Below are 12734 nucleotides of genomic sequence, written 5' to 3'. Positions count from 1 at the left end.
ACGGAATAATCGCTACCAGTGTGTGCTAGTGGAAGATGAACTTAAGTTTGCTGATAGTGCATGAACAGTCCATCGCCTTTTTTTTAAAAAAATAACGTGAGGATAGGAGGTGGCTTGGGACATTTTCATTAGGAGAGTAAATTGTTGGGGTCAAATAAATGTATTCAAAATAATTTTTGATTGGTAAACGAAGAACAAGTAGTTTGTGTTCGATAATTAAGCTGTCCTGCCAGCTGTATACTCCTCTCTTGACTCTTGTGTCATGAGCGTGGGTAGATATGAATCAGAGGTCGCTGCGCAGAACTAACTTTTTTTTTTTTTCGCAACGACGAAGACTGCACGATAAAAGGTAGTAATCTATGTTGTTACATTAATCATCGGATTTTGTCACTGCTTTCAACTTAATCTCGAACAAATGATTCTCGCAATCCCAGTCCGTTTCCCCAAGTACTCAGCGTGTGGTTGATGCCTGGCATGGTGTTCCTGCTGTGTAGTTGCGGCCGGTCCGAAAGGGAGTTGAGAATGGGAGGAAAACACACGCCCACGTCAACAACTGTGACCATTTGTATTCGATGGAGACGCGGTTCACGTGAAAGAAAGAGCGGATATTGAAGAATATCATGAGCACTCTAGGAGGTACATTGGTGTGTGTGTGGTTAGGGAGGTAAGACTGTGAAGGTCAGGCTTTACCAAGCGGACAATGAGGAGATTAATGTGGTCATTGAGTATAGAGAGATCACTCGGCAGCGTGTCTGAGGTCGTGCAGGTCACCAAGACGCTTGCTGACGTCTGTACTCAAGCTGACTGATGCCACTTAGCTCGTGTATTTTTGGTATTGGGAGTCCCAAGGCTTATGTGGCCTCGTGAGCGCCGTTCAAGCTGCCGGTGTCGTGTGAACTGAAGGTGACATGTAGGCCTCCAGCACTGTTTGCTGTAGAGAGAGAGATGACAACGATAAGACAGTAATGTACCCACAGTGATAAGAAGTCAGCAATGCTATGTACCCACTTCCCTGTGGCTTCGAGCTTTTGGAACCAGGCTCAACCATGAAGGGCATTAGGATTGCCTTGCGTCTGTCTGCTGCGGGTACTCGCTTGTGTTTATAAGGGGGAGAAGGAGTTGGGAAGAGAGTTGGAAGGGTACTGCAGACAAGAGAGTCTGGCGGGGGGGGGGAGGGGGTTTCACCCCCGTGTACATCATTTATCTGCACACACTCATTGTCATAAGCAATTCCCCACGTCTACCCCCTCCTCCACGCACACGGACAAAATACACATCCACAAAGACTAACTTGAAAATTTTCTTGCGACAGGTGCTAGGCAAAATGTGTGAGAGGCTAGGCTGAACACGAGGGCGTCCCACTCTCGCGGCTGACAGCACGTGAAGCGTGCGCAGTGCTGCGTCTACAGAAAAATAAAACGTTGGCTGCAACGTTGTTGCCGTCACCTCGTGCGTATTCGGGTTTGTTCTCGCTACGGAGAGCGGAACGGTAGAGTCAGCAACGAATGTCACAAGCGGGGATCGTCATGCTGAACCCAGTGACTGATCTTAGGGTTTCCCCCGGCGTAGCACCTGTCCCTAACGCTGTCAGTCTTTTTAATTGCCGGTCGTATGGGCAAAGAGGACGTGACGTCACTGGGTGTGGGAGGACGCATGGCGGGCTAAACTGCGTCGTTGGGCAATGAAGTCGATTTGTTCCACACCATAGAATGCAAGATTCCAGGGGGAGGATGGCTCTCTCTCTATCGCTTTATCCCTCCCTTCATCCCATCCCGCATATAATAGGGAATGCTACATTGTGTCACTTATTAAAAATTATTGTCAGATTTTAATATGCACTTTTCTCTCTCTTGCGTATGTGGCATGGCGGGAAGGGCTGCGGCGAATCGATTTCAGTTTTATTGACGCTCAAGGCGAGCAGGCCGCCTCCACCTTTGTCACAACTTTTTTTCATCTGTTTTGTGCGGTGCGGTAGCGCAGCGGTTAGCGCCTGTTACCAGACAGTGAGGATTGGCTGCCGTGGGTTCACATCTCGTTTCCGACAGGGCTGGCTGCTTTGCCGTGGTATAGCCTTAGTTGTAAAACACCAATTCTCCTCCTCTCCCCCTTCCTTCTTCCCTGTTTCACGCAGCGTCAACTGCCGTATCGGTTTCCCACGCAGTCTGCACATCTTCCTTAACAGCAAGTTAACAATAAACGCGCCACGTTATCACACAAACGTGTGGTACTGTGTTACTGTTTAACCCTGCCTTCTTCTCCCTCTGCGCCTTCACAACTTGCGCCAGCTTTGTTGTTGTGTAGAATGCTGTAGTAGTGTAGTAGAGCGTGGTCATTGTGAAAGCCTAGCGGGGGGTCGAAGTGCATGATCGAAAGCAGTACTTTGCTGGGGGGGGGGAGATAGGTGGGTGGTGACAGGGTCTACTTGTTCTTGTCTCTAATTGTTGTTAGTGACGTCGCTGAGCAAACGCTTTTAACAGCAAATCACTTGTGGCAGAAAAGCCTCCGCTTTGATGAGGTGGTTTTTAGTTTGCGCGTTCCGGGTCCCCGCCCCGTCACCGAGCTCAGGTCATTGAATGAGTTCAAGGGGGCGCTTTGAAGAGTGGATTGATTGGTAAAGTGGGTGGGTAGGGGAGATGAGCAGGGGTTAAGGTGGTGTGATGTGAAAGAACCATGGAGTTGAACGAGTCCATGATTCTACTTTTTGCCATTCTGTCCGTCCGTGAGACATAATTAGAAGTCGCATGTGCGAGTGCCGAGAATAGTCAAAACAAAGTAATGATGACTCAGAAATATGGGTTGCTAGGCGCTTGCCGGGATTCCACATTTTTCCAATTATAACCAGACTTTTAAGCGATTACAGCCGTGTGTGGGTGAGGGTGGAAGATAGCTTTAGTGTGAGCGTGCGGGGGAGGGCTTTTATTTGTTTCAAAACGAACATTTCAGAAGCCAGGACATGGTCGCTTATGGTAGAAATGTCTTGTAACTCCGCTTGAACGCGAAAGGAGATGGGTTGATAACAGAAAACAACAGCTACAGCATCTGTTATGACTGCGGGGCGTGTCGCTGTTGTTGACGTCGCAGTAACAGGACAAGGAAGTGCGCCCCGACCATCTGGCGTTACAACGCGACACTATTGTCGAGTGTTTATTGCGCAGTCTCGAGCTCCACTGATCTCTAAACTCTCAAGAGCTGCCCGCTCTTGCTGTGGTCTTTCAATCAATTAACAGAATTAACAGAGCAGTGTTTCCTGCTGCACATTGAACACCCTTTATTTCAAACCCAAATTTCTGCGACTTAAGATTTGGGTAGCTCGACTTGTACAACGCTTGTCCGCGCGACCGCGAGGTTGTCGCGGGTCTCGGGCTTAGTTTGCTCAATCCGGTGGCGCAGCTTGTATGCTTGTCCTTGTGATACAATCATATGAGACCGGCAAACTGTTTGCCTGGTTAGTGATGTTACCGATAGCACACTTTGGTGCTGCATTTCAGCTTACTGTTGTGGCCATCTTTTCCTTCGCGTGTTTGGCTATTTGTGGGGAGACATGTAGCTAATCGGTCCTGAGTAGAAAAGGGGTGTAAGGTTGTTGTCTGCACACCCCCACATCACTTCCCCTTAGTGTCTGTTTCCTCCCACCAGCACTGCCTCCTCCATCCCTCTCTCACTCACGCGTCCGTAGGTTAATTACACATAGCGGGTACCACTAAAGTTGATGATGTCGCTGTCGAGTTAACGTGACCCCAGCGTCTTGACATCTTTAACGGTTCTTGTTAGCACTTGATCCTTTAAGTGAAGGTTCTTGAAAGGCATTCATCCTGTCCGTCATGGTTGGTAGAAAGGTCGCGTCTTGCGCCCAAGCTCGATGTCTTCGCACAAAATTCTGGCTTGGCGGCATGCGACAGGTTGAAAGATCCTGCAGCGATAAGGGACGTGGCAGATGACACCACAGCCTCCTTGGGTGCGCTGGTCGTTGGAACACGCTGCCTCGGGAGATTGTCCCCTGCTGAGCCCGTCTACACGTGAAGATAATAGCGGAAAGCCGGGTTTGATGGAAGCTGAAATTGCTGTCTGATGTTTCGGTTGCAGGCTTTATTTTGTGGTGAAGGGGTCTCACGTCCTTGCAGGCAGGTTGGGTAAATGTATAGAAAAGATTTCTAGTCTGATTTCTGCCATCTGTGTTGGTTCTATGTACGCATCGCCGAGCCTTTTTTGAGTCAAGAGGGCCTAGCATTGCTTCCGATTCTTAGCTTCTTCCGAAGTAACTTTACGTTCTACGACGTTGATCGAAGTCCGGGTGATCTGACGTGCGAGTATGAGTTCTGGTATATATATATCAACTGAGAAAATGCTACTCAAGTATTCAGGCAAGAAACACTTAAGCTTACCTTGTCCCTAATCCCAACTAGTTTCTGTTCAGGGCAAAGAGAACCCTGATCCCCACTGGATTTTAATGCTAGCAAACGGGGGCCAGCCGCATGGCTTTAGCTACAGAGACGAACGCGTGGGCTGGTGCAGCTAACATATTAGCCGACATTGTGATATATACATAACACAGTACGCAGATTCAATAGTGCACAGAGCGGGCGTAGTATGGCTTCACGTTTCTTTATGATGACCCACTAAGGAGGTTACCAGGATAATGTCTCGCTGTCGGCTGTCTACTTGAAATGATGGTTACATAATTACAGATCTCTTTTTTAAACGAAGACTGGATTTTATTTTCCTTGGTGTTGTGGTAGTCGTGAATCGCATAGCTAAATATCTAGGTCATGGTTGAACGTCCCTTTTTATTATAATTTGCCGGTCAGGCGATCAGGAGAATGACTTTCCCGTGACGTAATCATGGCGGCGTTAGCTGTTAACTAGAGTTCTCGTTAGCTGATAACCTTCCTTTCTCAGATTGTTAACCTTGCTTTTTTTTTTTCACGTCAGATTCTCACATGAAATATTACACTTGCTCTTGGCAGAACCGGCGTTCTTGTCCGACCTACCTGACGAAACTGTGGATTAGGCTCCCCCGCTAGACGAGTGGCTGCTGCAAGAGGGAAGCTAGGGCGGCAGGGGAAATTTATTTTTTTAAAGTAGAACCTACAAGCGGTACTGAATTATTCAGTCTTCGTTTTTGGGGTTGGCGAGGGCTTTGAGACAAAGTTCTGTGAGAGAAATTGGATTAGAGGTAGACAGTAGTGTGATTATTACATTTTTGTGATCTGCACTCCACATTATCCAAAGCATCGTCAAGCCTCTGTGGATTGTGTGTGAAGGGCAAGGGAGTATTGCAGTTAGTGTTCAGCAGTAGTTGCCTAGACACGTCGTACTTTATATCTGGTTTAAAAGCTTTAGACTCCCGGCGTGCTTTAAAACCCTAACCCCAGCATGTCAGAACCGCGGCGTATTCTAATCATATAATGTCATCAGTGGATATACGATTGGTAACCGTGTGTGAAAATACAGTGTTCAGAGGGGCGTTCACACGCACATGGCCGCTGGAAGAGAGATCATCGATCCATCAAATTAGTCCTTCATAAGCAACCAAATCTTCGCCTTCGGCCGCTGTTGTCAGCGCCAAGAGTCTTTGATCTTTCTGCGGCTCGCGTGCCGCCGTCTGTTCCTGGAAGTCGCTGGAGCCGGTCCTATCGCGCGACCTTGGCTGTGTGATGCCGTCGGTCAGTATCGATTGCTTGGCCTTGACCTCAGCATCAGCTAGGAAGTGGAGGCGGCTGGAGCCATACAATGGAGGCGGAACAGCCTAGGCAGGTGTTTATCCAAAGCAGCGCTGGTTGTCGGTTGAAAGTTTTTAAGTTGAGTTGCAGTGGATTGCAGACCTTGAAGGTCCGTGGATAAGGCTGAAGTCCAGGACTAGTGCTGCAATTTAGTGGTGGGAAGGGATAGTCTCTTTGGAAAGAGGTAAAGCGAAGTGGACGGCAGCCATATAACGGGAGGTGATAGCGGCCTGCAGAAATAAACAGTCCAGCAGGCGCCGGTCATGCGGGGCAGGAGCAGCAGGATGATGGACACTGGGGTTTACGGCCATTGTCGGATCTACATCGCTGCCGCCACCGCCTGCCGCTGCCCCCTACGTCGACTCGGCCCTTTAGTGGTCCTCGTGGATGGCACGCACAGCGGGACAGCTTACTAACCCCTAGAAGCGTAGGCTCACTAAGTATTCACGGGTGAAAGGTCACTTCGAAAGCCAGATCTGCTACCGGGGGCCTAAACACCTGTTGTCAACAGCCGAAAATCGGTAGTACCGAATTTTAAACCTACATGCAACAATGAGATCGTTGAGTTTAGCCATTCTCGTGGATTTTCTCAAAACCCAACGTTTCCGCGAGAGTTCTCTGCGATTACGACAATATACAATACGGTATAGTTTTTATAACTGCATTAACATAGCGAAGGTTAGTTTTTACAATAATATTTATACATTTATTATTTTATTGATTCCCAAGTTGTTTAGGTTTTATTTTCTCCATCACTGACAGCAATAGCGTGTCGTGACCTGTAGATACAGACCTCTCTACCATAAACCTTTATGTGCTGTCCGGTTAAGTGTATTCATAAGCACTTCGATGATCGACTATCCTGGGGGCTCAGATGTTATCGCGGTTATGCTGTTTTTACCTGTATATGGCACCTGTTTATCGGGCCGGCTGCTTGGCTGTGGTGTAACTGTAGTTGCTGGCTCGGCGTAAAACATCATTTCCCAACCCATCCGCCCCATCACACACAAAACCTCTAGGTGCTCACTCTGATGGAAAGTTCGGGCTAGTAAAGATCGTTTAAAAAGACGGGAATAGGAAAGGACTGAGACCTCCCCACAACCCTACTCTCTTGGCAATCAGTATAATGGCCATCGGAGGCCGGCTGGGCGATGGGCGCGATATGAGAGTTGAGTAAACTGCGATGCGCGTGGCAGCCTGTCAGACAGGGACAGGGGCGAATTTCCGGGCAACCCGAGATGCCGGACAGATTGACAGACTGGAAAATAACAGGCCTCCGAGAGTGTCGGAGTTAGGGGAGGGTAGGGGTGATGGAGATTGTCTGTTGTGTGACAATGAGGGATGTGCTGATGGATGCGGTCTCCTGCACGTGACTGCCATCCGTTCCTTGAGTTCACGAGCGTGCGTCTGGTTGGATGTGGAAAGCGTGTGTGGGGATTGGTGGTAAGGATAGTTCCTAGCGTCTTTGCTCTTATCTTGCAGACAGAAATATTTAAGTCTTATCCTATATGGGCATTTGTGAGATAACTTCATTCTTATATCACATACCAGCTGCTCTGCCGCTTGGCACGTTAACGGACTTTTGAGGCAGGCAGTTGTGGGTTGAGTTGAAATGGCGGTTCTTTTAGCGGATAGAAGTTTACTTGAGGTGGAAGTGTTGTGTAAGAGTATTGTGTGTTTTGTTTGGCGTCATAAGATTTACCCAGAAAGCTTTGTTGCACCTAAGAACCACAACTTTTTTGTGACAGTAGTGTTGATGCAGATATCTGAATGGGAAAAGAGTGCAGCTAAGGTCCGAAGAATTTATCAGATTGATACTGGCTTGAGGGACTGCTGTTTATTACCTCTGTTTTAGATTGCTCTGTGTTTGCGCCAAATCATTTTCACCTGTCAGCCACGTCTTCTGCTAAGGCTCTCTGCAGCCAAGAGCAAACCCGATTATTCTGCTTCTTCCTCCGTGGAATACTCTTCCTCCTTCATACTTTGCAAAATTGACGGTCTTATTGTGACCGTAGTAGTATTTATGTTTATCTGTCTTGTTGCTTATGTAAAATGCTTTGAGTCTGCCTGCCTTTCTGGTGAGTAAAGGTGCCATTAATATCAAGACTTGATAAGATACTGGACAGAAAGGCGAGAGGAAGCATGATAGAACTAAAGAAGGGATGGATTGAACAGCGAACATGCTAGTAAACTGCTCTTTTGATCTTTTGGAAGTCAGGATTGGACATTCCTGACACAACTTTGCTAGGCAAGAACTACGTTTTGTGTGGCACGTTGGCGAGAACCCCGACCCCCTTTTCCGGAAAGCAAGTCTTCCGATTACGATCACAGACCGCGGTGGTGTATGCCTGTGTCTCTGTCACACGGGAAAGTTGCGAGGTGGTGCGCCTGTGGCTGGTGAGGGGCAGGTTGTGACGTGCACTCAGCCTCGTCCTGTCGCCGACGTCGGGATCACGTAGGTGCACAGTCAGCCCAGCCACGGGGTGATAGGGGGGGTGCGCAAGGATGGAGGAGGCGGCGGCGGCGCGGGGAGGGGAGAAGGTTGGGGGGTCACGTCGTCGTGGTGGCATGCCTGCTGCGTGCGTCACACTGTCCAGAGCTTGTAGGGAGAGGAGGAAGGGGGACTAAGAGACAACGCTAGCAACCGATGCTGGCCGTTGCGTCATCCTGCGTTTGGTGGTCGAACGTTGAGGTCAACATCGGGTGTTAAGACTGTCTTGTCACGAGGCTTTTGTCAGTGTGTCGACATCACTGGGGAAAGAGTTTCCTGATATTTTGCCTGGAACTGGCTTTTCGTTCACATAAAAAGCTATGCAATCTGAATTAATACGTGTGTTTGTGTGAGAGAAATATCACTTCCGCTTTGAGTTCAGGTTCATTCATAGCTTCACGGCTGAGAAAATGTTCTTATCGAGTACTCACTTGACGTGTGCTGTAAGTGGGTGCCATTTTCGCGGGGAGCCTTTAACCACAGTGACAGACCTACAGTCTCTCTTTTAGTCCTTCAGGAAGCGCCAGCGCTGTAATTAGCTGGAGCTGCATGCTGCAGGCTGACCACTTCGCCCACCAGCGTCCGGCAGGGAGTGGCAGGCGTGCAAGAGCACTGGGCGCACGCTGAGCGATGAGGCTTGTAGGGGAAGGGGAGGGGAGACAAAGCTGGAGTGTGCTGACAGATCCGCAGCCATTTCTGAAGGCCACCACTAAATGAGATCCTATTCACTCAAATTTATGTTGGTGTTTTGCTGTACAAAGACCATAGCTTGTTGTTCAGTATGAAATCGTAAACAAGTCGGCGACTGTGCTGATGCTTCCGCCGCGCTTGCTTGTTGGACGAGACATGTTTGTGTATGCGTGACAGTGTTTGCGTCGTTACAACAAATTACCTATGACCTATGACAACAAATTAATGTGACTGAATAAAACTTGCATGATGTGCAAGGGAGGTCGTGTTGACGGATTGATTTAAACTCAAGGGGAAGCTTCTCAATATAGCTGCACGAGTGGCGATGGCATTAGTAGTTTTGGTGGTTTTTTTTTTAATCTAAAAACCTTCTCATGGGGGTTGGGGGGAGAGCATGTTTGTGTAATCCCCTTCACTCTCTCTCTCCCCTCCCTTTCCGATGTAAGGACTTAGTTGTAATGTTTCATTCGAGGTCGTAGAGCTAGGACTGTGTACACAACAAAGAGCGCCGAGTGATCGCGTAGTCAGCTCTTTATCGAACAGATGGCGCTTAGTCGATCCTTTGTTCTCGCGTACGCACATCCTCCCATCCCCCGGGCTTCCATCTTTTCACGCACTGTCATTTTTCCTTACTCAATCCCTCCATCCCCGCTACCCCCACAAAAATCTACAGTCGGTGGTAGAGACGGTGAGTGGGAGCACGGTGTAATGACGAGAAGACGACGAGAAACCTTGACGGGATCGGGTGACAGTGGATCAAACACTTGTTAACACGCTGCCACGGTAACGGTAGCAACTCCCACCTTGTAGGGGAGGGAGGGTGGGCTTTTTCACCTTTTGATCCGTTGACCGCTGGCGAAGAGAGCGGGTGCCTTCCTCTGCTTATTTTCACTTGAGTTGCCAGAATCTTGTATCAGGGGAAAGGAAGAAGGTATTGGAATATTGCCCCTAGGGATATGCAAAAATGCGATGAACAGAGCAGTTCAAACCGCCGAGTGGCCTGCAGTCGATAATGGAACTTAGTCATCTTCTGTTTAAAGGGGGGAATGGGAACACGTTATTAACCAAGTATTGCGTGTGTTCTTTTTTTTTTTTTTTTTTTTTTTGAGGCTGTTTTTACAACGGTAAGGATTGTAGGTTGACGATAAATGTTAAACGCGTGTGCCTGCGCTCAGAAGTATGGAGGAGGCAAAACTGCTGGGTATAAATATTGTGTGATAAAAGCAACTTATAGGAATTAGCTGGTGTAGTGCCACGCACAGTTGAGATGAGTGCAGCCGAATAAAGGAGTTCGTCTCCGTGTGTGTGCAGGTTCGGACAGCGCGGGGGGCGCCGTGTCAGCCATGAGTCTTCCCTGAGTTCCTGGCGGAGGCTCAGCTGTCTCACTACCTCAACGCCCTGCGCAACGAACTCAAAATCACCTGCGTGGAGCACCTCAAGGTAAGGGTCTCAAGGAAGTTGTAGTTGTCTTTCTTGTTAGTAGATCTCTTTGTAGCCAATTTTGAAAAACTTTTCTTTTTTTTCTAGTTATATATTTTTGCAAACGTGAAAATGTTTGTCAAGCCCTTGTGATTCTTTCCTCCTGGTTAATGTCCTGTGCCTCCTGAACTAGCACACAGCGAGACAAAGTGCTTCCTTGATTTAATATTGGGGCTGTTTTCGTGCCAGGTGGTAAGCCAGGCGTAATAAAATGCCAATCAGGCAGGATGTCGAAAGGTACTCGGTGTATTTGAAACTATTTTCAGGGCTCTCGGCTGGGCGAGGCCGAAATCAAGTAAGAAAAGGATAGGGGAGTGGGGATATAGTGAGTCATCTTGAAACGTCGGGAGGGGAGAGGAGAATTAATGTCATTAACGCGGTCTCGCGCAATTTGAATGACTATGCATGCGTTTTAAAGTCGCAGCTAATAAGACTTTTAAAATTGTCATAGTCGGACTTGTCTCGGATATAGCATAAAGACGTTGAAAAGAGATACACAACAGATTAATAAATAAAAACTTTGCAGTAGCCGATAGCAAAATCCGTGACTGTTCGATGCTTGTTTGTTGTTGTTTCTTTTTTAACGTTCGCACGATGACGTCGGCGGTGACGGTTTCCATTGTTTGTGTGACAGTATGTGAAGGAGGAAGACCTGCAGGGCATCGGCATGACGCGGCCGGAGATGCGGCGCCTCAAGAAGTTCTACAAGAAGGAGCATCCGCAGGGCGCCTTCGACAAGCTCAAAAAGGTGGGGTTACTGAAGCGTGACCATTATTTTCCTTCGCTTAATTTCTTGCTCCCCTACTGGGACATACCTATGCCACTTATTCCCGCCTTTGAACGGGGTGAACCTCCACCAGTTTGTCCCTGGTGCCAAGAACTTTTTATTATTGTGCATGTTATAATTACTTGTCCTGGCATCCAGAGTACCCGCAACCAATTTGTTACAGCTGGCTCTTTGTCTAGGCCCATCCCATTGGCAACTATTTTTAAAATTTAAAGATGGTAGTGCTTTACCCTCTGATATATTCTGGTTTAAGGTTCTGGCTTAAATCGCCCTTTAGACCACTACACCCGTTTTAACACATTACCTATCCTTTTATATTATCCTGTTTCCTTATGTTGGATTTTATTGTTAATGTGATGTTATTTTATCGCTTATCTTGTTTTCGTCTCTTTTAGCGTGCTATTAACTTATCTTGCCGTGGTATAGCTATATTTTTCTGGCACCGCGTAAAACTCAACCCAAATTACTGTCCTTCCCCTGTCCTGTCCCCATTTCCATTTGTTCTGTTCTTGCTTACATTATTTTTTTCAGGGGGTGTCGATAAAACAGAAAAAAACACTCATATGCATTCTCTGTCGTCCTGCATGGAGAGGGGGGAAGTTTGTAGTGGGGGGAGATGGGTAGTGCCTAGCTTCAGGGTAACATCTCTAAGGCAAAGCTTGTTTCGGAAGCCGATGTACAACATGTGATATAGCGTGAAGAGGCAGAAGATGTGCCAGACCTCGGTCGTTCCCGTTGAGCTTGGGGGCTGTAACATTTCTCGCCTATCCTCCCAGGCGCATGGGTGCTGGCAAGACTGGCATGGTAACATTGGTTTTTACTGTCTGGCCGTAAAGAATAGCTTTACTGTACCAGCATGCCCTCGAGCGGTTTTAGACACCGTGTGTGAGAGAGACAAGGAGAGAGGCGAAGAGCAGCATGGGTGGCGCACATGCAGGCAGCAGCGTGTGTAGAACAGCCTCACTTGACACGCTCCTGGGCTCTTGTGTGTAATACGTGACGTTCATCGACGCTATTACATTTCAGTTTCTTCCTCTTTCGCCCTCTTCTCTCTTCCTCCCTCGGCCCCTTGCATCCCCTGCCACCCCCTTCCATTTTGCAACGTCGGGCTGGAACCGCGAGAGCTCATCTAGTAACACTTGTCTTGCAACAGCAGGGCCGCCAACTGCCGAGGTCCTTGGGCGCGGAGAGCACTTTTCAACCTCAGGCCGTTTTTGTTTTCTCTTTCTCTCTTCCCCCCCCCCCCCCATATCGCGCAAAGCCAAGTCGTAATGGTGCACAGGGCTGTGCGGCATATTCGGACTATTTTTTTCCATGCCAGACTGTAAAGCAGGCAAGATAAGACGCCAATCAGACGAAGGGGTCGAGAGGTATTCGGTGTATTTGAAGCTATTTTCGGTACCCGCTTGATAACGCACTGATCCGAGTCATTAGGTAAGCCGCAACCACCTTTCTCCCCTACCTGTGGGGAAGCTGGCGGCCTAGTTGAAATAACACGATTTTTTTATTTATTTATTTAAATTGCAGACTTGACTAAGAGACTTCTCGGCCTTCTCCTTAGTTCTGT

At 48.1% G+C, this 12734-nt stretch overlaps 1 protein-coding gene across 1 annotated transcript in view; it reads left to right on the top strand.

Moving 5' to 3' along the window:
* The first annotated feature begins 8225 nt into the window (after positions 1-8225).
* LOC112555718 overlaps positions 8226-12734 on the top strand; it is a 31434-nt gene continuing 26925 nt past the window's right edge. Inside the window, exons 1-3 of the mRNA XM_025224214.1 lie at positions 8226-8261; positions 10261-10341; positions 11015-11128. Coding sequence (XP_025079999.1) covers positions 8226-8261; positions 10261-10341; positions 11015-11128 — 231 coding nt within the window. The remainder of the gene's footprint in view (positions 8262-10260; positions 10342-11014; positions 11129-12734) is intronic.

This window comes from Pomacea canaliculata, linkage group LG2 (assembly GCF_003073045.1).
Source record: "Pomacea canaliculata isolate SZHN2017 linkage group LG2, ASM307304v1, whole genome shotgun sequence".
NCBI classification, from domain to species: Eukaryota; Metazoa; Mollusca; class Gastropoda; order Architaenioglossa; family Ampullariidae; genus Pomacea; species Pomacea canaliculata.
Note: the sequence above shows the minus strand (reverse complement) of the source record. Positions and strands in the feature narration are given on the sequence as shown.